At 42.4% G+C, this 27456-nt stretch overlaps 1 protein-coding gene across 2 annotated transcripts in view; it reads right to left on the bottom strand.

Moving 5' to 3' along the window:
• Window positions 1-27456, bottom strand: part of KCNH1 (potassium voltage-gated channel subfamily H member 1) — a 318994-nt gene that overhangs the window by 254666 nt on the left and 36872 nt on the right. For both annotated transcript variants that reach the window (XM_045838602.1, XM_045838604.1), the window contains exons 4-5: window positions 18451-18579; window positions 10607-10725 (exon numbers count right to left, since the gene is read on the bottom strand). In XM_045838602.1, coding sequence (XP_045694558.1) covers window positions 10607-10725; window positions 18451-18579 — 248 coding nt within the window. The remainder of the gene's footprint in view (window positions 1-10606; window positions 10726-18450; window positions 18580-27456) is intronic.

Genomic DNA, 27456 nt, shown 5'->3' with positions numbered 1-27456 from the left:
AGTCCTCGAGGGTAGGTAGTATCCTTATTTCATGAGGATGAAGAAGGATGAGTGAGGCTAAGTAACTTTTATCAAGCCACACAGCTGGAACGCAGTGACGATTTGGAGGAGGATTCAGGTCAGTCTGACTCCAAATCTTCTCTTTCCACTACATCATCCTGTCTCTAAGGAAACAAACAAATATAAAAACCTGCAGAAAATCCTCAGACTTCATTTTAGCTGGTCATTTACAACGTTTTTACTGAAATCAGGTGCAGAGTTGATCCCTGGCATCATTGAACATTTGAGTTCTTCCCTGCCTGGCTTCAGTAAACAACGTTTATTAAAATACAAGAAACACATATACACAGCAGCCCTCCTAGAAAAAGAGCTGAGAATGGTCCCACAAGACCCCAGGCCTCAGACAAGAGAGGGCTGGCCGGAAGGAACACCAGGGCCCTGAGGGCACAGGCTGGGCTTCAGGGCTGGAAGGCAACGGGAAGGCCGCCAGTCCAGCCACGCTTCCCAAGCTCACCTTCACTGTACCCTCAAGTACTCATCCAAAACTTTGCTGGTAATGGCCAACTTACCATCTACTAGCACAGCCTATTCCTTATTGACACAGCCCTGAGTATTTAAAAAGTCTCTTTATGAGAGGCAAAGTGAACTCCAAACCCAGGCACTTGTGGCAGAAGTAAGTTCCTGTTGCCAAAGTTACTTTCCTCTCCAAAGCAAGGGAATGCGAGGTGGGTAGTGAGGCCTCATGGAGTGCTGTCAGCTTTCCCTGAGTCTGAAGAGCGAAATAAAGTCAACACGTAGAAAAGCAAAAAAAATGTAGACCAGGAAATCTCAATTTCAAGGCACGGAGAGCCTGGTTCTAGGACAAAGGATAACAACTTTGCTTGCATACATGCTGGCAGCCTCTTCTGGGGATTCTGTCTGCGGGACCAGACAACCAGGGACCCTGACACAGACAGCCTGGACATTTGGACCCACCTTCTGCTCTCCTTCAACAGAGGACAGAGCTCTCGCTCATCACCTGGGAATCTAGGTGGCAGGATTCCCAGGTGATGAGCCACCTGCAGAGGAGGCTAGCTCAGCGCCACCTCTTGCTCCTCATGCATGTCCCACTGATGTGCCACAGCTGCCCTTTGCATGTCCCTTGAAAGGGGCAGCTGTGGCAGCACGCTTGTGCAGGTCAGGGAGGCATCCTCTGTAGTTATCACATCCAATTCTGTGCAGTTCATAAAAAGTAGATGTTCTTTAAAAGTTAATTAAGATGTTAAAACTGCAGACTGAGTAAAACAATCTGTAGTGTTGATTCTGGGTAATGGCAAGAGAAGGAAATGGCACCTGTGGTTAGAGAGGCAGCGTAAGCCCGTACAGCCTCATCATGTGCACGTGGACAGTTTCTGTGCAGTTTGCAATGTTCCTATCCTGTCCCCTTAATTCCACTCCCAGTGATCTCTCACACTCACACTAGCACAACTATTTAGAGAGCTAACAATCAACCGAGTGGACTAAGCAAATATGGTAAGCCATCCATTTATACCAAACACATTGAGATGCTGTTCAAAAACTAAAACATGTTTAAAAAGAAAATTTAAGAAAAATTAAAGTTCAAAACCTCAGGTACCAGAAACATAATAGGAACACAGTAGGAGCTGAAGCAAAGAGCCCAGAAAAAGGGGTTATCGGAAGAAGGTGAGTGCTGTAGCAGATGGGAGGGGAACCCCATGCTCTTGCTGGAGTGATAAAGAAACACTGAACAGAAAAGCCTCACCCCATATCTCAAAGACATAAAAAGGAAACTGGCTATCTGTCTGGAACTTTGGGCAGAAAACAGAATCCTAAGTTTGGGCCATATCCCTGTGTAGAGCTAATATTCGCACTATTCATGTGGTTGGGAGCCCCATGATTGAAACCATCACAGAAAAGCTGTTTGGAACCAGGTGAAACCTTATAGTACGTGGCCTGGGAAAATTCACCCACCACATCCAGATGCCTCAGCAATAGGAGACCCAAAGACTCCCACCAAAAACCCCCAATTGCAGATAAACTCACACAAGAGGAAATAACACCAAGAAAGAGGATTTAAAGGATGCCTATAATTTTAAAGCAATAAAAAAAGAGAAGAGAGATTAGCAGACATGCAAAAGACATCATTTTCAAAGAACAGGAAGATTTGAAAGAGAGCCAAATAGAATTTCCAGGACTGAAAAAGATAAACATTGAAAACAAAACAAAAATAACTCAATGAATAGGTTAAATAAGAGAAATAACTGTCAACCTAAAATTAAATACTCCGCTATGATTTAAGAGAGAGGAAAGGATAAACACATATTTAGACATGTGAAGGCGAAAAGAATTTATTATTTTCAGGCTCCCTATGAAGAAACTACTTTTGGAAAAACAAAAATGCATAGATGAAAATAACTCAGGGTGAAAATATTCTAGGTCCTTGTCTTGTTCTAGGAGAAGTAGATAAAGTGATTAACTTGAAGATATATTTTTAACATGCATACAAGTTGTGTAATCAACAGGAGAACAAAAATAGAATGTATACCTTCCAAACCAGTACAGAGAAAATAAATTGAACACAAATAAGTAAAGAAAGGAAGGAAAAAGCAAGGAAAGATGTAAGAAAAGAAAAGGAAAGGGGGTGAGAAACAGAAAACAAAAAATTAGATACCAGAAATAAGCACAAATATATCAGTGACAACAATAGAAATAAGGAGACTAAACTCCTACAAAAAGGTAGTAGTTTTCTCACCCCATGTCTCAAAGACATAACAAGGAAACTGGCTTTTTCCTTTCCCTTATGGGGTGAGAAAAGGTAGATCCCAACTACTCTCACTAGTAGTTGGGAACATGGTATCTTAGGCCAGACTGAATCTGAATGCCAATTCTGCCACTTACTAAGTGTGCTTCAATTTCAAAATCTGTACAATAGAAATCCTCACCTTTAGGGGTATTAGATTAGTCTGTAAGTATAATTCACATGTGTTTAATACTATGCCCTCACAGTGTTAGAGTGACAGAGAGTTTAAGTGCTCTGTAAGAATTTGATGTGGCTGACATTGCTCTGAACCAAAAACAAGAGGCAGATATACGTGCATTAAGAGGTACACAGAAGGTTGTAAAATAAGGGATAGAAAAAATATACCAGGCAAGTACCAAGTCAAAAAAAATCAGAATAATACAAAGAAAAATATCAATTAGAGCAAAAATCTCCAAAATATACAAAGAACTTACACGACTCCACTCTAAGAAGACAAGCAACCCAATTAAAAAATGGGCAAGGGACTTAAACAGACATTTCTCCAAGGAGGACATACAGAGAATCCAGAGACACATGAAAAGATGTTCAATATCTCTAGCTATCAGAGAGATGCAAATTAAAACCACAATGAGATACTACTTTACACCAGTCAGAATGGCCATCATAAACAAAGCAACAAACAACAAGTGTTGGAGAGGTTGTGGAGAAAAGGGGACCCTAGTGCACTGTTTGTGGGATTGCAGACTGGTACAACCACTATGGAAAACAGTATGGAGTTTTCTCAGGAAACTAAAAATGTATCTGCCTTTTGACCCAGCAATTCCACTGCTAGGATTATATCCTAAGAACCCTGAAACACCAATCCAAAAGAACCTATGCACCCCAATGTTCATAGCAGCACAATTTACAATAGCCAAGTGTTGGAAGCAACCTAGGTGCCCATCAGTAAATGAATGGATCAAAACCTATGGTACATTTACACAATGGAATTCTATGCAGCAGAAAGAAAGAAGGAGCTCCTACCCTTTGCAACAGCATGGAGGGAACTGGAAAACATTATGCTAAGTGAAATAAGCCAGGGTGGTGAAAGACAAATACCAAATGATCTCACCTTTAACAGGAACCTAATCAGCAAAACAAAGAAACAAGCAAAATATAACCAAAGACACTGAAATAGAGAACAGGCTGACAGTGTTCAGAGGGGAGGTGGGGGGGGATTTCAGGGGAATTTCAGGGGAAAAGGTGAAGAGTTTACAGGAACAAGTATAAAGGATACATGGACAAAAACTAGGGGCAGGTGGAAATGGGAGGGAGGTGGGGAGGGCTGGGTGGGTAGGCTGGGATGGGAGTAAAAGATAGAAAATTGTACTTGAACAATAATTAAAATAAAATTTTAAAAAAGAAAAGAAAAGCCCTGGCTGGCGTAGCTCAGTGGATTGAGCATGGGCTGCGAACCAAAGCATCGCAGGTTCGATTCCCGGTCAGGGCACATGCCTGGGTTGCAGGCCACGGCCCCCAGCAACCGAACATTGATGTTTCTCTCTCTCTTTCTCCCTCCCTTCCCTCTCTGAAAATAAATAAATAAATAATCTTTAAAAAAAAAGAAAAAATATACCAGGCAAGTACCAAGTCAAAGAAAATCAGAATAATATAAAGAAAAATATCAATTAGAACAAAAATGTGTACAGAAATAACAAATATTAAGAAACAATAAAAGAAGAATCCACCAGAAAAGATAAATAATCTAACAGAACAATGGGCAAAGAACATGAAAAGGAAATACACAGAAGAAGGGACATAAGGCTAATAAACCTAACGAGTAATCAGGGTAATGTAAATCAAAATGAAATACTATCATCCACCAGATTGGGGATATTTAGAGCCCTAACACTACCAGGTGGCAATGGCCATGTGGGAAATGGATGAGTGTCTCCTACATGGCCACTAAAGGGTGTAAACAGTATACCCTTTGACAGTAAAAAATAAAAGAATTCGAGAAGAAAACGGGCAAAAGAAATAGATAAGAATTTCAACAAAGAGAATATATAGTTAAAAAACAAGCTCATGAAAAGATGTTCAGTATCTCTAGCCACAAATAAAATGCAAATTAAGACCACAATGAGATATTACCACATACTTCTTAGAATGGCTAAAATAAAAAAGAGTGGCAATACAGATAATGACAATCATGCAGAGAAACTGGATCTCTGCTACATGACCGGTGGGAACATGAAATGGCACAACCAACTAGAATTGGCAATGAGGTTGGCAGCTTCTTATGAAACTAAATATACACTTCTGTGCATACACAAACACACACACACATATGTCATGGTTAGAGGCATTAACCTCAGAGATATGAACCCTTATGTTCACACAAAAATCTGTATGTTCACAGCAGTTTTATTCATATAGCTAAAGACCGAAACACCCAAATATCCTTTAATGAGTGAATGGTTAAACAAACTGCAGTATATCCACACACCGGAAAAAGAAACAAATCATTGCTACATGCACCTGGGGGGATCTCATGGACACTACACCGGGGAAAGCTAATCTCAAAAGGTTCACTCTGTATCATTCCCCTTATATAACATTCTCAAAATAACAGGATTCTAGAGATGGAGAGAAATCAATGGATTCCAGGGGATAAGAAAAGCATGTGGGTGAGACTATAAAGAGGTATGTAACAGAGTTCTTTGGTGATGATGGGACAAGCCTGGATTTTGATGATAGTGGTGGTTACCTGAAGCTATACATGAAATAAAACGGCATAAAACTATACACACAGAAACACAAAAGAGTGCATGTGAAAACTGATAAAATCTGAATATGGCCTTTAGTTTCATTGACAATAACCTACACAGGTTGGTTTCCTGGGTTTGATGTGGTTCTGTAGCTACAGAAGACGGTACCCCTGAGGGAAGCTGGGTGAAGGGTACAGCACCCTCAGTACTAGTTTTGCAACATTCTGTAAGTCTGTAATGAATGCAAAATAAAAAGCTTTCAAAACTAAATGTTAGGTATAAAATTCAAGCTGTAGAATAGCAACATGATAAAATTTGTGTAAATGCACAAAAAAACACATGATCATACTATATATGTTTTCCAGATAAATACATAGGTAATAAAAATATTAAAAATTCAGCAGCAAGAAGACACAACTTCAAGGTAATGATTATTTCTGGGAATGACTTTTACGAGGACCTAAACTTTACCTGTGATGTTTTGATCTTTAAAAAGAGAATTTGAAGTGAGAAATTAACATTTACTATCTAGACAATATAACTAAATGAGTGTTACTCTCTACAGTTCTGAATATACGTACAAGGAGATTCACTGAAGCAGCCTCTGTAATTACTGAAGATCAGTAACAACCTGAACAACCATCATCAGGGGGACAGCTAAACAGGTCATCCAACAGAATACAAAGCAACCATTAGAAAAAATAAAGGGGAAATATTTTGCTCTTAGCAAAGTATTGACAATAACCTACACAGGTTGGTTTCCTGGGTTTGATGTAGTTCTGTAGCTACAGAAGACGGTACCCCTGAGGGAAGCTGGGTGAAGGGTACAGCACCCTCTGTACTAGTTTTGCAAACTAGTTTTGCTCTTAGCAAAATATCCCAAAGATGCCAGTAAGTCGGGGGGGAAGCAAATTGGAAAATAACATGTATAGTATAATGCACACTTTTGTTTTTAAAAATCAGTATAAATCCTATATACAAATATTTGAAATAAAACACATGCTCTGTTAAAAATAGTTACTTCTAAGAAACAGTGAGCTTTTTGCTTTCTACTTTATATACTTCTATGTTTTAAAATCTGATTAAAAATATTTTATTTTTGAAACTTAAGAAAGTTTTTTAAATGGATATTAAAGAACCAGAGATCAAAATTTAGTATTAAACTATTATTGCTGGGCTTTACTAAAAGCCAAAATGTGTGCATTCTGCATCTCCCTTATGCTTCATGTGGGTAACATGGTCTCATCGCGCTTCCTACCTCCATTAGAAGAGAAGGAAGAGGAGGAAATGGAAGCTCTCAAATGTGAAATGACTTGCCCAAAATCACACAGCTAAATGAGTTGTCAAATAAGTTGTAACCTGTAGTGTTGTTTCAGTCCATTACTCCCGTCACCTGCGTGAAAAACAGAAGCACTCACGGCACCTACCCGATGCCCTCGTAATGAGGCAGCGACCGTCAGGAGCTGCGAGCGGGGCAGCACTAACTCGCCCTGACGTGGTTGAATGGATGTCCCTGTGCTCCAGCCGCCACGACCACACGCCTCAGATTACACCTTGACCTGGCTCCTTCACAGGGAGGAAGACAGAAGATGTGACAGAAAAGGTGGTTTTCCCTCCACGTCTTCCCCACAGCTGTTCCATGCAGAGAGAGGCTGGTATAAGAAGGGTCCCAGCCAGACCAAACCCCAGCAGGGTCACACCCACGTGAAGGCCACAGAGTAAATCGTCCACTGTCCACGACTTCCTCCCTACCAAGGCGGAATGAGTTATGGCAACGAGGTGGCAGCAGACTCAGAGCTGTGTCCTCTCAGATCCCGCTTCCAGGAAGGATTCTCTGCCCAGCTGTGCAGTTAGCAGACAGATTCCCATTAGCTTCCTAAGGGACAGAAACCTGAGCTTTCCAGTGAAGCACCTGCCAATAACTGGGCAAGGAGGTCACTGAGTCCCTATAGGGGACTCCTCTAACTGGCCATCTCTGCTGCAGAGCTCCGTGTAAGGATGGCAGGGCCTCTGTCATATCTGCACTGCACTGTGGTCTGAGGCTTCCCTTGCCCAAGACTGCTTCCTCCCTTTTTCTTTCATAGATTTGTGGAATTCAGAGCCCAGGGTGCAGGCCAACTGAAACAGCTAATCACAGGAGTGCAGAATGCTTCTTCTCCCCCACACCTTGTCAACACACCACTCAGGGCCTCTTTACCCAAGTTTCTTTTACCAAGAACATCGTGTCCAGCTGTCTACAAAAAAGCTGCAAGGCATAGTAACTGGCAAAAAACACAGTTTGAAGAGACAGAGTTAGCAAAAGACCCTGATGCTCGGGGATGTTGGAATTGTTGACCAGAAATTTAAAACAATTACGATTAATAGGCTAAGGGCTCTAATGGAAAAAGTAACACGTAAGACTGAATAGATAATGTAAGCAGAGAGATGGAAATTCCAAGAAAGAATCAAAAAGAAAAACTAGAGCTGAAAAACACGGTAACAGAAATGAAGAATGCCTTTAAGGGCTCATTAGTAGACTGAACACAGCCAAGGAAAAAAGTCTCTGAGCTTAAGGATATGTCCATAGAAGCCTCCAAAAGTGAAAAACAAAGAGAAGAAGGACCCCCCCCCCACAGCAAATAGAATAGAATATCCAAGAACTGAGGGGCAACTCCAGAAGATGTTAAGATACAGGTAATGGGAATACCAGAGGGAGGAGCGAGAAGCAGAAGACATATTTGAAGCAATAATGACTGAGAATTTCTGTAAATTCATGTCAGAAACCAAACCACAGATCTGGGAAGCTCAGAGAACACCAAGCAGGATACATGACCAAAGGTGGGGGGACGGGGGTGGCAGAAGAGAAGGATTAGGAATATTGTGTTATTATAAAGTACTTGCAGCATAGTGCTGAAAGTAAACTGGATGAGTTATTAATGTATATTGCAAACTCTAGGGCAATCACTAATAAACAAGCAAGAAAAGAAATATAACTGATATGCTAAGAAAGGGGTGAAAACAGAATCATATAAAATAATTCAAACCACAAAAGCCAGGAAAAGAGTGGAAGATAAAATAGGAACAAAGAGCAAGGGTGACAAAGAGAAAATAACTAATATAATATGTTAGATAGTAATCCAATTATATCAATAATCAGTTTAAACATCAATAATCTAAGAATGTCAAAGTGGATCAAAAACCGAGACTCAGTTATATGTTGTCTACAAGAAACTCACTTGAAATATAAATACACATATAGATTAAAATAAAGGGATGAAGAAATATGTACCACGCTAACACTAATCAAAAGAAAGCTAAAGTAGCTATATTAATTTCTGACAGACCAAACTCAGAGCAAGAAGTTACCAAGAACAAAGAAAGGCATTTTGCATAATGAAAAAGGGTCCATTTTCAAGAAGACATAACAATCCTTAAGTGTATGCACTGAACAACACGGCATCAAAATCGTGGGGCACAAACTGACAGATCTGCAAGGGGAAACAGATAAATCCACTATTAGAGTTGGAGACTTTATGCCCCCTCTATCAGAAACGGGCAGGCCCAACAGGCAGAAAATCAGCAAGGACCTAGTTGAACTCAACAGCACCATCAATCGACCAGCTGTAACAGACAGCAGCAGAGCAGCGGAATCGCATTCCCCTGAACTCACCTGGAACATTCACCAGGACTAACCACGTTCTGGACCACAAAACACACCTTCACAAATGTAGAAGAATAGAACTTACACAATGCCTACTCTTAGACCACAATGAGATTAAACTGGAAATCAAGAACAGAAAGATAACTGTAAAATCCCACCACACTTCTAAATAGCATATGGGAGCAAAGAAATCTCTAGAGAAATTCAAAAATATTTTGAAGCAAATGGAAATGAAAACACAACTTATCAAACTTTGTGAGATGCAGTAAATGCGGTATTTAGAGGGAAGTTTATAGCATTGAATGCAAATACCAGGAAAAACTAAATATCAAAAATCGATAATCTAAGTTTCCACCTTAGGAAACTAGAAAAAAAAAGAGCAAATTCAATCCAAAGTAAGCAGAAGGAAAGAAAGAATTAGAGCAGAAATCAACAAAATTCAAAACAGGAAACCACTACAGAAAATCAACAAAATGAAAGCTGGTTCTTTAGAAAGATCAATAAAATTGGGAAGCCTCTAGCCAAATTAGCTAAAACTTACTAGCTCTGGGATGTGAACCAGGTATTTGCCTCACATTGCCAAATGATGAGCAATTTCTTACACCAGACAGGTACACAAAAACACTAACATCATCTCCTTTCTTTATTCATTTGATCAATCAGAAAAAAGAAACACTACTGATGTGCATGTACTGTGAGACAGACACTGTTGTCAGCGTGTACGCGTATTAGTGAACAACAAACAAATGAGTAAGTAAACTGCCTAGTACATTAGAAGGCACTAAGTGGAGAAAACCATAGAGCAGGTTAAGAGTTATGCGTAGTTTTTATTTTGTTATGAATGTTTACATATGTCATATACATGTGTGTATATGTTAAGCAAATACTTTCATGTTCTTCCCTCTCTTATCCCCTCATCATCTAACATAAGCTATGTTCATTATAGTTTACATGTTTTAAGTATTTAAGTTACAGGATACCAGGAAGACTGAATATCACCCGAGGACTTGTCCCAGCCAAATGGGGAATACCACCCAGGCTAGTGGGATTATAGGTGATTTTTATTTTCTTTTTGCTTCCCGTGTCTTCTTTTCCTTTAGTAGTATGTATGGCTCAAATTTTTTAAAAAAATGTTTATGGTCCACAGTAACAGTCCTTTTTGTGTATATATAGCACTTCCAGCTCCTTCCGTGCTCCTTCAGAAAAACAAACTGACAACCCTGTAAACTCAAGCACGTTGGAAGAAAGATGTCTCCACTCCCTTTTACTCGTGGGAAAGTACAAAGCTGCAAAGACCACTTACCCAAAGTATCACATCGCAGTGTGTAGCCCAGCCAGGACAAGAGTCTAAGGACCCTGAAAGTCCCCTCCAAACCAGCACTCTTGCTTCGTACCATTTTTCCAGGCCCCAAACCCCAGAGAAGCGAGGTATAAGATACGCCGACCCCTTGCCCTTACCTCGGCCAGGCGGGAGTGCTTGTGCACGTTCTCTCCTTTTTGCACGCTGGGAGCCAGCTGCTGCAGGACGCCCCTGCTGCTCGTCAGGGCTCTGGTCAGCCGAGCAAACTTCCCCCAGCCTGGAGCACATGGAAGAGAAAAAAGACAAGTTCAAGCACATCCTAAATGTACATGGACATTCACACTGCAAGTTATGCTGTTAGCAGCAGACACCCTCTTGTCCTCCCGAGCTCCCAGGAGGCACGATGAAGGCTCAGTGCTCAGGAAAGCACAGAAGCTCACCCATATCTCTGTAGCATTTATTTCCCCCTGCATTGCCATTTTATCCTAATCATAACTTGTGAAGTAGGTAGGGCAGGTTTTAGTACCCGTCTACAAAAGGAAAACTGAGGCTCAGAGTGCCTAGACAAGTCCAGTCTAGGACCCAGATCTCTGCACTCTGGCTCAAGGCTCTTCGGCCAGATACTAGAGGCAATCAAGGTGTTTCTCTGACTCTGTGACTTGGCTAAGTCTATTCCCAGAGGCCCAGCTGGTTCCAGGTTTTAAATGGACAGCTAGGTAATCACATGGCCATTCCTTGCATTGCATCCTCCAAAGCTAGGAGAATAATGGGTGGATAGGTGAGGAAAAGCACTGGCAGATTTTAGTCTGTTCTGGGATGGGGGAAGGATGGCTGGTGACAGGTCCCCTTCAAACAAGAAACTCTGAGAGCCTAGTAACGAACTCAGTATCCAGAGCCCAGGCAAGAAATCTGGATACAAGTCCCATCTCTGCCTCCAGCTTGCTCTGTGATCTCCAACAAGCTGTTTAAGTTGTCTCAGCTTAATTAGCTCATCTGTAAAGGGAAAATAAAATACTCTACCTGCCTAAAAGCAGGGTGCATTCGCCTAGTAAGACAAAGGAGTTAAGTTTAGTGGGCTCTGACTAATGGGTTGAAACAGGTTGCCCTGAGGCCTCCGTGGGCCTCTCTACTAGGCCTCCAGGAAAAGCAAAATGCTGATCTTTTTCTAATCCAGCCCACACTACACCCCAGAATCTAAGACATCTGAGTAATCTTTACTGAGAATTTAAGACATGTGAGTGATCTTTTAAAGATCCCCAAAGACCACTGTCCATTCCAATACACAACAACCCATTTGTATCAAGGTCATGACCATGGCAATGGCCTCATGGAACCCCTAAAAGCCTGGCAGAGTATTCAAGGCCTAGCTTGGGGTGAAGGGTCTCCAGAAAATAAACAGAGCATGCAAGTATTTTTACGTGACAGCTAAAAGTAGGACAAGGTGGTTTTATTTTTTTATCCTTTAGGTTTGGCAGTATTCAGCACTTGGCCGTAGAACTCTCATCTGCCAAGTGTTACCCTGGAGCACCTTTCCAAGGCAAACTAAGAGTCCAGAGGACAGCGCAGTTAAGCAGAAGAATGGCCCTGTCTTTGCAACAAGCTTTAGGAATCGCAATCTGGATACATTTTTGTCAGTAAGGCAAGAATAGCAAATAAGTTCTTTTTATCACATTCCAGAAGTTCTGGGCTTTAATAAAAGATAGTAGAATTTTTATCATCCACCCTCATGCTGGCAAGCAGAAAAATGGGCCTGCTGGAGTCAGCTTGGAAAGGGGAGTGTGGTTGGTGGTCAGGCTGTGGGGGTCCCACTAATGTTAACAAGAAGGGACGGCCAAACTCTGCAAGTCTGGGACTGAATCCTCCAAAGCTTTTCAAGAAGAGCAGAAAGTATATTTTTCAATCAGTCAAAAAATAGCTGCACATGCAAACATCAACAAGAGTTTTCTGCAACCCCCTCCCACCGCACCCTCCACTACCATCACCACCACTTCCACCACGACCCAGACTCTGGGACCAATGATGAGAAAGAGAAGGTAGAGCAGACACCCCAGACCCTTCCTGGCAGGGAGCTCTCAGCCCCGGTCCATCAGCCGATACAGCACAAAAGGATGTAATGAAAGATCCCTGGACCTGTGGGCATCTCTCTGGGCGCAGGCTAGCCTCTCACTCTCTGCCTTAGCCCTGAGTCACTTTTCAAGAATGTGGTTCCCAAAAGAGCTGGCTGAGTGGGGGGCACAGCAAGGTGAATGAGTGTGGGATGAAGAAATGGACAAGCAATGTGAAATTCTCCATTGCACCTCAACCAGGATGGGTAGCCTCTGCCTGTGCTGAAGGAAGGAAATAAGTTCTCTCCCCAATTCCACCCCCATGTTTTCCTTTCTGAACTGCAGACGCTTTCTAATAGGAATCCTTACCTCGCCAGAGGACAGAACTTCATTCATTCCTGTATTAATTCTCTAAACATAACTACTACATACCAGGCAGAGGGCTAGGTACTAGGATGAAGAAGACACAGACTGTAGCTACAAAGAGCATGCACTTGAGTAGGGAAGACTGATAAATAAATACAAAACCATGACAAACAGTAAGCTAAGTTCTATGACAGAGGTGAGTAAAGAACACTATGGCCAAGACTGTCCAGAGAAGGTGTACCTAATCCAGGCTGGGGAGTCCAGGAGGGCCTTCAAGAGGAGGTTACATTAGAGCAAAATCATGAAAGATAGGTAGGAGTTAAAAACTCCAGAAAAAAGAAACAGACATTCCACACAGAAGGAAGAGCACCCATGAAGGCACAAAATCACAGAATTGGGTAATATGTCAGTGGAGAGTAAGAAATCTGCCCGGTCGGGGAGTGGGGCACAGCCCGCAGGACAGGAGAGGCAGACGATGGCCTGACGTGACGCTAACGAGGCTGTCAGGGGCCAAATCGAGCAAAACTTGGATGGTGAGAACCTCGACAGCAAGTTAAAGGATTTGAACTTCATCCTAAAACCCATGGAGAACCACTGGAAGAGCTGAATTACGATGGGGAGGAAACGTACACTGGGTTCTTTTACGAAGGACAGAATGGCAGTGTGGGTAGTACACATAAAAACAAAACGTTGACAGGTAAAGGATGTCAGGATGCCAGGCAAGACACTGTGTGGGCCTGGACCAGGTGGTAACCTGGGCCGGGCAACAAGGGGAAACTTGAGGACAGATGCACAGCTAGAGGCAACAGGGCTCGGGGAACAATGGCTGCAGAGGGAGAGAAGAGGCAACCCCGGTGGCTCCCGGTTCCTGGTTTGGGTGGCTGGACTAACCGCCATGCAATGAAATTAAAAACACAGGCAGAGAAGCCGAAGGGTTTGATAGATGATAAAATGTCCACCTCGGACCAACGCCGTCCCTTATAGTAGAGCAATCAGGAGAAACATCCCTGGAAAAAATGAATCTCCTGCCTTCCAATCAGCCAACAGGAAGGGGACACCCCAATGAGAACGTAGTTCAGAAAAGGCGGCTGCAGTGGTTGCCAGAAGCAGGGGAAGGTAAGAGGGCTGGATGAAAACAGGTGAAGGGATTAAGAAGCACTAATTGGTAGTCACAAAATAGTCACAGGGATGTAAAGCACAGCATAGGGAAATAAACAGTCGGTAATAATTGTATAAACTATGTATGGTGCCAGGTGGGTACTGGAAATATCGGGGCAACACTTTGTAAAGCATATGATTGTCTAACCACTATGCTGTATGCCTGAAACCAATACAAAATAGCATTGAAAGTAAACTATAATTTAAAAAAAGAAAAGAAAGAAAGCTGACGTACTCTCCTCCCAGGAAGCCTTTTCCGATTACTGCTCTACCCCCAGCAAAACTACCCACGCCCTCCTGTGTACACCCATTTCCCTTAGGCAGACTCCTATTTATTCAGCACACACTTACTGGGTGCCTTTGGGGTGCGAGGACGGTGGCCAGGGGAGGGGAAGCGTGAAAGGGAAAGGACAGAAGGAGGGGGGCATAATACATAACCTAACAGTCACTCAAAAGTACTCACTGGGTCTTTTCTCCATTCTCAGCAAGGACCCTCCCCTTTTCCCTGACCCCACAACGGCTGTAGGTTTCAATTGGGGTGAGCCCCCCACTAGGCTACTTTAGCCCACACAACCCTGTATCCCTCGCAGGCCAGAAGAGAGGGCTCTGGGATGACCTGTAGGTCCAGGGGTACCAGAAAAGACAAATCTACAGGCCCCTCCTTGTCACGCCCCTCTGAGCAGAAGTTACAGAGACTCCTGTAAGGTCTCCCCACCCCCATGGGAAGGCTGTGAGGCCAGGCTTGTCCTAACCGCTGGAGTTAGATTCTCTTAGAGGAGCTGGTGCCATAACCCAATATGCAGAAGAGAACAGGGGACACAGGGGGCCAGGAAGGACACTGCCTAAATGCCCTCGAGTCTTCCTCCCTTGTCTTTTCCCTATTAATGTACAAATAACCAGAAATCTACAATGATGTCTTCAAGTGGCTGTCAGAAAATCATCACCTTTCCATAATCCTAAGGGAACAAGATAAAACATTAATACTGGAGGGGAGAGGAGGTCTGTGGCCTGTGTCCGTCACTGTGTTTCTTTCCCAAGAGTGCCTCATGAGTATCCCACATGAAGGCACAGACAGACAGGAAGGCAGTTATGCCAGCCAGCCAGAACCCCATTTCCAAATATTCTATATCTCTGGCCTGCGAAAATCTCCTCTGGAGTTTTCCATTCCTTTTGTTGTCTGCTTTTGGCTCGGGTTTAACTATAAATTTAGAAGTCAAAACATGTATCTTTGAAAATGGATTTGCTCCTTTAATATGAGATTACTTGGTGGGATAAGAGAAAAAAAGAGGGGTGACTCATTCTTTGGTGAGCAATGCAGAGAAAAGATCCTGCGCCTTATACCGGATTCTTCTCAACATACTTGCCCAAGGCTCCCGGCTCAGAAGGGAGAATGGGACAGAGAAAAACATTCTGCAGGCTGCTCCCAATTCCGCATAATAACAGAAAAGCAAGAGATAAGAAACTAATGAAACCCCCGGAGCATCACAGATTCTCATTTCTCCCATTTATTCTCTCATTCAGCCTTCACACACACGCATGCGCACGCACATACAGACCAGAGCTGTTACCAAACCACAAACCTGACTTGACATTCATTCCTGCTCCACGCCATCGGGGGCACTTGCTGTCAGAACTCCAGGGAATAAGCCCCAAGATGGACAGAGGAGAGAAGGTGAGGGAATCAGGGGCCTGGATTATTCATCGAAAGGATCATGAGAACGGAAACATTCATGAACGAGGGGGCTCAGGGAGTGTTCCCCGGGCCCGTGCTCGCCTATGCTCGGAGCTCCAGGAAAAAGGCCAGTTATTTGGTGTCAGGTGTTAAATAAACTGTTGCCATGTGTTTACCCCGTTGTGGGTTGTTTGTGGGAAAATATTAGGCACCAAGTGGCTTCTTGAATCCACTCTCAGGATGCACTCACCCCACTCCCAAGCCCAAAGTTAGGCACTACATGATCAGAGAAAACAAAGTCGTTTAGAGACAGAGCACAACTGACTTTTAAAAAAGACTAATCCGATGGTGGGACAACATCTCGTGCTGCCATGCCAAAGGGCAACTATCTGGGGATTCTTCTGCGGTTTTGGGATATCCACCCTTCCACTTCCAGCTCAAAAGTGAACTTGAATCAAGCCTGGGTCCAGACTCGGAAGACCCTAAATGCTGACGGAAGGGCTGCACTGAAACGCCACTGGATCTGCGGGGAACGCACAACTCGAGAGCTCATCCCAGGAGAGACGTCAAGGCAGAGAGCAGCCCAGTCACACGGCAGCATATTTTCCATCTCGATGTGGTCCTCGCGGCCAGAACTGCAGTTTATAGGCTTACGATGTACAAGGCCTGGAGAATTATCATGGTCTTCCATCATAAACAGACTAGTATGAAATTTGACCTTGTCTTAATCAGATCACCAAATCAACATGGGCCAGGGGCACAGTGACATGACAAGCAAAAGCCTAAACATACTTGCTGTGGCATGTCAAATGGACGGGCTTATAAAGACATGTCCTGGAGGAGGCGTGAGGCATGATGCACTAGTGGCACGTCTGTACTGAGGGCTAAAGCACATGTGTGTGGCGTGTGTTTTAAATTTTTACGAATCAAGCCACGTGTACTACTATTTATTTCACAGACAAAGAGAATTAATATCTGGTTCCCTTGGCTAAAAGGTAACTGTGTGTGTGTGTGTGTGTGTGTGTGTGTATACACCAACACTGTATCAAAAAGGAAATACATCACTGAGGCAGGTAAAATAAAGTGGAGCATTTTATTTCTGGAAAATAAACCTAAGTGAGTCTCACCACATCACTCACACAAGGGAGTCTCATTTATCACACAAAATGTGACTTTTCTTTTGGGTTTCATGAGAATCAGATGCAGACACTAGGTGACATGTGACATACTCTCTGTTGAGTATGCCCTTCCCATGAAACAACACCTCCATGTCACCTAAAAATGTCCCAGCGGTGAGGAAAACCACACAGGCTGACTCAACAACATCACATATTTTAAACTGTTAAGAGAAAATTGGCAAAAAAGTGTCAAAATATCTGATTCCCTTAAAAATATTATTTATGTGTTCATTCACATAAAAAAGCAAACGGCCTCTCTAGGTGGTAGCAAGATAACACTTAATTGCAACTGAGTCTATCACCACACAGTAGCTATTGCACTGAGAAATCCTCAAGTCAAAAGCGAGAAATCAGGGAATCGAAAATCTGCAGGAGAAAAGGCAACTGCAGGAGGCCGAGACACTGGCGGCAAGGTTTTACATCTGCGGTAGTCTAAAAACCCAGAGTCAGGCTGCGATTGATTTATTACACTATCAGGTAGTCTAAAAAAGTAGAATGCACTGGTATACACCGCATTGTTCTCTGAGCTCTATAAATGTGAGCGTCCGAATGTGCCAGGATTTTAAATACCCTCAAAGCACACAGCCCCCGAGAGAGCATCCACATAATTAATGCTTTTTAGTTCCTCCTATAATGCCCATTTAACAATCGCAGTGTGATGACTTCGAGAATAATTATGCCCCAGTTAGACTCCTCTGGATTCCACTCTCCTCTCTCTGCTGCGTGTCAGAAAACCACAGGTGCGGAGCTCTCCGGTAGGGCCGGGCAGTCCACCACAGAGCCAGGACGCACTGCAATAGGAACTCCCCCCTAGCCTCTTATCATGAGTGATCACTTGAGGAGAGGGATGGAAAAGGTGCTGGGACACCCTCTAATCCCAAGCCTCTTGGGATAACATGCCATCTTTTGCATATCCTCTTCAGGGGTGCAGCTGTTCTAGAAATTCTGAGCCATCTCCTTCCCCAGTCACCGGTGTTACATCAACGGTGCCCGCATGCGATGTGGCTGAGGTGAGTGCTCACCTCGGTGGTCACAACTGATTAAATGACACATACTGAAGTGTTACTCATGCTCATTCACACCACGTTTCAAATGTCGTAAATTAACTGGCTGCACACTTACACAACCACCCAGGCAGAAATAAATGAAAGTCTACTTCAACAATCTTGAAATGCTAGAACTCGGTCAAATCTGAAGAAGTATACATGTAAAAAGATGAATGTGGCGTGGACTGCCTCGTCTGGGTGACTGACACCTGTCACATGAAAACCCAAAAAGATTCTGATGATACCAGAGGTGCCCAACTACGTTCTTCTGTTTCAACTTTATTGGAAAGGGTTCATCTGAAAAGGCATAAAACTGGTCGGAATGCCTTCCTAAACAAGGCTTTTTTCCCCTCCCCTTTTCCTCGCCCCATACATTCCAAAGTGATACAATGCTTTACCCAGCACGTATCGAGGTTTAAACCTTGATCTTTGTGCAGAGATTGCCTTGGCAACCTCAAATTCTCTATAATCCGTGTCACCATACAGGCAAAAGAAAAAAAAGGCATAAATACATTTGTACGAATCAGAATTACAAACCTTTACATGAATCATCCTCAATTGGCTGTTTGAAAGCTGTTATGTCACTGAAAGTGCAAAGAAATAAGACCACTTTATCCTGTTCGTTTCGAATTGGAGCAATTTTCACAAAGAACCACACAGGTGTCCCTGAAAGAAATATCGAAAGGTCGGTCAGTAATTTGCATTCTCATTTGAGGGGCCATGGAAGCAAAGACTTGGGAATGAATAGCTACAAATATTAATTCAATTTTTAAAAAGCTTCGTTTCTTCAGGTGCTGGGGTTATTATACCATTAATTTCTCCTCTCACTGGAATAAAAACTTTCACAGTGACTACTCAGTGGGGCTTTTCTTTCATTAAAATAAGTTTGTAAGTGCAGCTCTCTTAACTCATGAAATGATTGGAAAAGGGGTTGAAAATCCCCCTCACCTCTGGTAGTAAGTAAGGTACAGACACCTGCAGACCCACTTGAGACCATGTCGTGGGCAAGCAAAGAGGAGGAGCGGCACGGGCATTGCCAGCATGGCCAGCAGACCACGCAAACCCAAATCTCCCAAAGGGCCCCAGGGTCAAAGTCCGGTTTGGGAATCCACCAGTTTTGCTCACAAGCTCAATCAGCCACGGACCAAAAACTATGTTTCTAAGTCTCTCTCCCCAAAATAAAAATCTAAAAGGTCCAAACAATAAATAACAAATGAAAGCACATGAAGAAGGGAAAGAATCACCACAATGACTCTCCCAGCAAAGGCTTCCCCAGAACGGAAGTTTTCCAGGTGGGTTTGGGTGGTGATTACATTAGTGCCTTAGAGTACTCAGTTAATGCGTTCAACTTCCAGTCCTTGCTCCTGGGCAAAAGCGGGGGACAAATGAGCCTCTCCAAAGCACTGAGCTGGTCCACAGAAGGAGAAGCTGGGCAGGGCGCATCTGACTGCCTCCCCAGATGCCCACTCAGGTATCTATGGCCAAATACCTGCACGAAGTCAACCTCTGGCTTCTGAAATATAACAAGGGAAAACAAACAAGTGTTTTCTATCTATAGAGGACACCAGCAAGATGGGCCAATGAATTCTGTGGCCCAAAATTAGATGAGACACAAGATAATGAATGATAAGTTCTTCCCTATCTACTTTTTGTATCCCTGTTCCTAAAAGAGGGTCTGGTATATAAGAGCTTAATAACTACTTGTTGAATTCTGTATTACTGGATAGTATTTTACATAATATTTTACATACTATTTTATAATCATTTTCAAGTTAAAATACAGTAAATATTCCTCTATGTTGTTAAGTATTAGAGAAGCTTCCAGGCATTCCAGGCACTGTGCTCAGTTATTTTATTTTACTTTACTTTACTTTACTTTATTTTATTTTATTTTATTTGATAGCAAGCAAATAACTCACTGAATCTTAGAGATGGAAACAGATCCCCAAGAAGTCACCTGGGTCTCTCTGCCCGCAATCACATTAACTTCTATACAATACAACACAGACAGACATCTCATAATGTTAGGATTAGCCAGTCTAATTTAATAACTAGTTTACATATCTAGCCATACCACTTACACACATGTAAGTATAACTAACCCATGTAAAACAGGCAGCAAATAGATTAAGTGAAAAATTTCACCTTGTCTCAATTATCTATGTGTTCATCTGTAGTTCATTTTAATTCTCTATCCATTTTCCCTTTCTGTAATTTTCAGCTGCCATTTTCTGGGTGCTCTTAGAAGACAAATGGGTTATGTCACTAAAAAAAAGTGTTTGGAAAGGAAAATCCACAATACAAAATTCACAAATGGCATTCCAAAATCAAGAAAATGTGGCCTCTGAGTTATCCACTGTTTTGGAAAGTGTGTGTTACTGCCTGCCCTAGTCTCCTACTCAGAAGTTGTAGGATTTCAAACCATTTTCAATTACGCAACAGAAAACTCAGAAGAAAGCATCACACAACTGAGCCTACACACCCACAGCTCCCAGGTATCTCCCAGCTGGTCAGACAAAAAGCAAACAAATCAAAAAACCATTTTCTTTTTGCACTACAGAAAACTTTAAGTGAATTTTTGTTAAGGAGGTAAGCCGGAAAGCACTTCCGATTTACTGAACTAGGAATAAATCAGATGAGAGGACCGCCATTCATGATGTCTAACGCCAACAGTCCTGTCTTGCTGGAATTCCCAGAACCCTCCCCTTCACAGCTGCCATCTGTGGGCCCCCCACTTCGCTGTATCGGGAGAGTCCCATGCCTGTGAACATTCCAGTTGGAGCAATGTTGTCTAATCTTCATATTGCATTTATGACTACTGACATTGATGGCATTAACCCATGTCTTGCAGATCCTGAGCACCCTATGTTAGTCATATCGGGAGGTCTTTTTCATTTTACCACAGTTCGAGCTCATCATGAGCTCTCCCCATTTCATTGGCTCAGACTGTTTAAAGCTGGGTGCTTCTCTCCACTAAATTATGGCCACTGCTTGCTTCCAGAAATGTTCCCTTATTAAACATCCCTTTTCAGTATCTAAGTATGTGTCTTGTACCAAAAATTCATATAGTCAGTATGTATTACATTAATGTTTATCTCCAGCTGATCTTTCAGACTTGTTGAGAGAGGGAACCTCCTTTTTGCTGTATGGTGTTTCCCTGTAGAGGGACATCTTTCCATGTAACACTTGGGCTTTTTCCCTGTGTTGGTACATTGGGGGCAAGAATTGGACATGTGTAGCTTGACCACTTCTCCCACTCTACTCTCTTAGAGATTAGTCTATATTCTGCTCTGCTCTTCCTCTCTATAAATGTTAGGGGAGAGGGCAGAGGGCAGAGAGGATGGCTGCTAAGAGAACTGAAGTTCTCCACTGCTACCTGGGATGGGTAGATAAGTCTGTCTGATTCCAGGATTTACTTTAAGAAACTGTTGACCTCAAAAAATAAAAGTGCCCGTTATTTTACCTGCAGAAATGGGCTTATTTGGGAATAACAATTACAATTCTAGACATGCAAGCTATGACCAAACCATAGGCAAGCCTGAAGAAGAACAAAGGAGAGAAATGTTCTTTTATCGAAGAAAGGGGTGGGCTGGGGTGTGAGTGGAGGGTTGTGAGTTGGGCTTTTACAAACACAGTCCATTGGAGAAAACAAGGAGTTCCAAATGTAGTGCTTTTCATTGGCAGAGTTATGAAAAGGGCTGACTTGTTGCCAGGCAAGGAGAAAAATCTTCCTTCCTCCTGCTGGGATGGTGAAATAGAAACACATTCCTGTTGGAGACTTGAGCTATGGGTGGGTCTCTTCCAGATTGGGGTGATTGGTGATGAAGTGGTAAGCCATAAGAGCTCCCCCTTCAGGCCCTCCTGACTCCATTTTAGTTAGGTTTTCTTTATTTTTGCAAAACTCACTTGCCCACAGATATGAACTACATTTTCCAGGATCAGCCTTACTACTCATAAAGGTGACAGTATAAGCCCCATGTGCCAGATTCCTATATCTCTCTCAATTAGTTCTGATCACAGGAAGGGAAAGACAGTGCTATGGAATGGCCCCCTCAAACTTTAACAATTGAGGATTGTTTCTTTAAATAAATTATAATCCACCCCAAGGAAATCTGATCCACTTTCTGTCTTGCATCCTGCACCCCACATTACAATGGCGTCTAATGGAGTATTACGCGTAGGGTGAATTTGGCCATTACATTGCTCAACTCCAGGAGCCCCCATCCAGACGTGGCGAAGCTCGACTACCTTGGCAGGGTAGCTAGCTGCTCTAGAAATGCTTCCTGAGTTTCAGAGGAACAAATCCTGCTTCCGATGTCTTCACAGTCACTTAGACCTGCCTCTCTTCCAAATTATCACTACCCAAACAATCTAGAAAAGCAAGTACAATGGGCTTAAATTTTCACTTCTGAAATTCTTCTAAAAGAGAACATGAATCCCTTCTAGATGTCACAGACTAACTTTTCCTCTTAAAAGCAAGACATTTTTCACTAATGAAATATTACTCTAAGTTTCAATATATTAAACAACTTCTTCCAGCGAGTATGAACCATCCAGAGCCTGGAGCCCTACCCACCCAGTTTCCTTTCCACCCTGCTGGAGGCCCCCAGCAATATTGCCCAGCCCTTCGGCTCCATTCAGGCATAGATCTGCCCAGAGGCAGAGACCAGGGCAGTTGGCCTCCAGGGATCTGCCCTAAAGCCCAGATTCTGCAGCAGGATCCATTGCATCAAGATCCAAGAAATAAATAGATGCACAAATATTCTCACACACACACACACACAATTTTAAAAAGAGTTTAAAATTCTACCTCCTCACCCAAGTAGCTACAGTGGAAAAACCAACAAAAGCAAGTACTTCATGTCCTGCTTCTGTGAAAAGGACAAAGGGCCAATCATAAATTTTCTGTTAAAAGAAGATCAATACACAAATCCAGGAGAAACGCAGCATCTGGCAGTCCTACTGAGAGCCAAGGCTGCTGCTGCTGTGAGAGCAGCTCTGTCCTGGCCAAGGACGCCCAGTGGAGGGACAGTTCAAGCCAGGCTCCTCCTTCTCATCACTCTGTGATTCTCAGCCCTACGTGGCTCCATTGGGTCATGTATCGACGAACTTGACAATCTAACCTTGCTATGGGGTTTCTCAGCCCCAGCAGTCAGATAACAAAACAACAAGGCTCGGGTGTGTGAGAGAATTTTTGGCCTCCATCGATCTTCTCCCTACTCTGGCCTTCCTCCCAGATACTCTCTGTAACCATCCAGCCAGGCAGCCAGGCCACATTCAACAGCAACAGAATCAACCAAGGCTGTGATTGGCTCTTAGGAGGGACTGCCTGTGCTGGGCCATTTGGATAGGTCCAGAGACTGGACTAGGGAATGGCAGCCTGCCCTCGGGAACAGATCAGCTGGTCTGCGGTCGACTCCATTAAGACAAATGACGGGTGCAGAGAGGATGAGACAGCACCAGGAGGATGTAGTGGCCACTGGCCATTAGAACAACTGATTTGGAATCCGAAGCCCTGGATTTGAGCCCTGTCTCTTTTTTTATTTTGTGGCTTGGCCATGTCACTTTACCTTCCCTAGGAATCAGTTTCCTCATTTGTAAAACAGGGATAATAGGACTACTTAAGATTAAGTAAAAATATACTCATGTTTGACACATAGATATTTAAAATTATTACTTTGCTTTCTCCCTTCCTTTTAAATTCTTTATCTGTGAAACTGAAATGCTCAATCTCACCTCCTGAGTGTGTTTCAATGACTTATAAAGATATTGTATCTCGAGGCATTTAATGAAACTCCGAAGCTGCCCCCACCTGTTCTGAAGGGAGAGGGCCAGTCTCAACCATAACAAGGGGAAAGCTAGAGAAATCAGTGCTTAAACCTCAACATAAGGAAAATTTGATTGAAGAGCAAAGAGCAAAACCTAAATAGAGATAGCTGCAGTGTGTGTAGATAAGGAGATTCAATTTTGTAAGATGTCAGACCTCCCCATTTAATATATAAGTTTAATGCAATTTCAATCAGAATCTCAACTGTTCTTTTTTTCCTTTGTTTTTCCTGGAGCTTGAAGAATTGCTCCAAGCAACGTGAATTTCAATTCAAGTTGAAAACTAAAGGTAGAAGGGTGGCCAAGAAATTTTTTAAACTTTTGTAAAGAAAAATGATAGGAACTACCTATTACAGTAATTAAGAGCCATTGGCACCGGCCCTAAAACAAGCAACAATGAAAATAATTCTATCATTTATACAGTGCTTAACAGTGAGGCCAAGCCCTGACACGTCACGGTTTGCTCCTCACAGCTCTGTGAGGTGAAGCTGCTGCTGAGACAGTCTCCCTACTTTAAATATGGAGAGGGCCAGTGGGAAAGCATTTTTAACCAAACCTACATAGATAATGAGCTACAAAAGGCTTCCTGGAAAAGGAGAGGAGAGAAGCAAATCCACGGATGTGTGAGGATTTAGCATATAAAGGAAAGGGCATTTCAAATTAGAAGGAAAGAGCTGGATTCTTTCAAAACAGTACAGAAATCCCCCCTTATCTGTGGTTTTGCTTTCAGCGGTTTCAGTTACCCGAGGTCAACCACAGCACAAAAATATTTAATGGAAAATTTCAGAAATAAACATTTTATAAGTTGAAATCGCACACTGTTCTCAATAGCATGATGAAATCTCGTACCGTACTGAATAGTGATGAAATCTCACGAGATCCCACTCTGTCGCCCAGGAAATAAACCATCCCTTTATCTGGTGTCACCACACTGTGTGTGGTCCCCATTCCACTAGTCACTTAGTAGCTGTCTCCGTGATCCAATTGATTGTCGTGGTACTGCAGTGCTTGCGTTCAAGGAACCCTTATTTTACTGAGTAATGGCTCCGAAGTGCAAGAGCAGTGATGCTGGCAATTCAGAAATGCCAGTGACAAGGCATAAAGTCTTCCTTTGAGTGAAAAGGTGAGTGTGCATATGGGGAGAAACAGTATATATAGGGTTCGATGCTGCCCAGGGCTTCAGACATCCACAGGGGTCTCGTAATGTATCCTCCACAGACAGGGGAGGACAGCTGTTCTGAGACAGCTGAGTGAGCGGTGTGGGAAGTAAATTCAGTTAGACTGCTATGTCACATAGCACATAAAAATAAACTCCAAATGGCTAATGTTCTAAATATTCAAACATAGCTATTAAAGTACCCGAAGAAAAAATGGAAGAATATTTTTATTATTTGGGTAAGGAGATGAACTTCCTAAGTTGTGTGTGTGTATCTCAGAAACACAAGGGAAAACAATGACATAAACATGTTGTGCTTATATACAGTATTTTTTTAACCCTCGCCCTCGGATACAGTTATTGATTTCAGAGAGAGAAAAAGGGAGGGAGAGAGAGAGAAACATCAACCAGGTGCTTCCCTTGCGCTCCCTGACAAGGGATGGAATCCACAACCGAGGTATGTGCCCTGACTGGGAATTGAACCTGCAAACTTGCAGTGCATGGGATCATAATCCAGCCAACTGAACCACTGGCCAAAGCTCTATATAGTATTTTTAAAAGCCTCTAATTAAAAAGAAAAAAACTTTAATAGGAAAAATATTTTTCTTTATGTGTATGTGTTTTAGGATGAATACCCCTTAATATAAGAAGCTCCTTGCTCTGAATAAGTAAAAAACAATCCACTAGAAAAATAGGCAAAATATGATTGTTTTCCTATGAGATTTGTCTCCACAACAAGCTTGAACCTTCTCAAAGGCAGAGTCAGTTTCTTATATCTGGATCTCTTTGGCTCGAGCCCACAGGCCTACAGGAGGTATTACTAAGTACTTGGCCAGCAGCCTCTCCTTGCTGGCTTGACAGGATGCTGTAAGACGCCTCTCCTAGGCTTCCCTGATGGAGAAGCTGATACAGAGTTCCCAAACACGGCCAGCAGCCTCGCCATAAGCTAGGGAGTCAGTCACACTCTGGGGAGTACTACCCAGAGGGTGTACTGCTTTCACTCAGGGCTGATACTTCTTGGTTTTCTTGTTTGAAAAATGGGGAAAGTAGCACAAGAGTGACCACCTAAATATTTACTGAATGAGTTTATTAATGAGGACTGTCATTTAGGTAAGAACATTTTCTAGCACACTGAGAATGAGTTAAGTAACAATACAAAATGTGGAGCACTACCAAAATGCCCAGGTTTATTGATCAGACTGGCCAACAGAAATAAACCTGTCAAATAATCCTTCCTTCACGAAATGTGATAGTAGTCCACATACTCGTCCCAAAACACACCACGCAGGCTTGTACTCCCAAATCCCCAAGAGATTAGACAAACATCAATGCTACCAATAGAAGATCCTTTCTACGAAGTTGTCCTTGCAAATACTAAAGAATGGGGGTGGGGGGGCAATCAAAACAATTTATTAGAAATTTATAAAATCAGTAAGGAAATCACTAGGATTAAATAAAATATATAGGCAAAGAATCTGAACAATTAACATAAAAGGGTAATTTTATTTTTTTTAAGATTTTATTTATTTATTCTCAGACATAGGGGAAGGGAGGGAGAAAGAGAAGGAGAAAATCATCAATGTATGATTGCCTCTCATATGCCCCCAGCTGGGGACCTGGCTGGGGACCTGGCCTGCAACCCAGGCATGTGCCCTGACTGGGAATCAAACTGGAGTCTCTGTGGTTCACAGGCCGGCACTCAATCCACTGAGCCAAACCAGCCAGGGCCATAAAAGGGTAATTTTAAATAGATAGTAAATAGGAAAAAATTTCAGTCTCATTAGCATTAAAAATACTCATTAAACAAAAAGATTTAATTGTAAGCAATTTGATAATTTAAGTTATATTGTTTAATGCTGGTGCAGTACAATGAGTCAGATGCAATTATCAAGTGAACTTGGAAATGGGTTCAGTTCTCCAGAACACTATTTGGCAAAGTGTCTCCAAAACCTTAGTTCACAATCTTTGACACAGTAATGTTCAGTTTCTAGGGAAAATTTCATAACGTCTACAAAATATCTTTGCACATGGATATTCACCTTAACACTATTTTAATAAAGAAAATTTAGAGCCTTATAAATATCCAACAATAAAGGAAGTATTATTTAAATTCTTTCTCAGTGATGTTTATGGGGAATTTTAATAATGGGAAAAGTTTTGTGATAAAGATTACATAATTGTATGATTTCAAATCACATATGTCAAAATATCAATTATGTCACATGTGCACAGGTGAAAACTGAAAGTAAACATGCCAAAAAGTTATGAATACAGTAGTGTCCCTCTGAGTCTTGAAGTCTTTGGGGTGATTCTTTATCTTCATTCTACCTTCATGTATTCTCCATAGTAGAAATGCATTAGTTTAAAAATGAAAGAGAAAAATAAACACTCCTTTAGATGATGACATTTCACATTTTAAAAATCTCAACGGGGGTGACTCTTCCCCCATGGGGCTCTACACTGCTTTAAATGCCGAAAGTTTCCATCTAATGAGCCCCAAAGTTTGAAAGTAGAAGCCAAAGCTGCCTCCCGCTTCCTCTCCTCCCATCCATGTCTGTTCG

This window comes from Phyllostomus hastatus, unplaced genomic scaffold (assembly GCF_019186645.2).
Source record: "Phyllostomus hastatus isolate PE091 unplaced genomic scaffold, TTU_PhHast_1.1 phas_contig_283, whole genome shotgun sequence".
NCBI lineage: Eukaryota > Metazoa > Chordata > Mammalia > Chiroptera > Phyllostomidae > Phyllostomus > Phyllostomus hastatus.
This window is presented reverse-complemented; position numbering and strand designations above follow the sequence as displayed.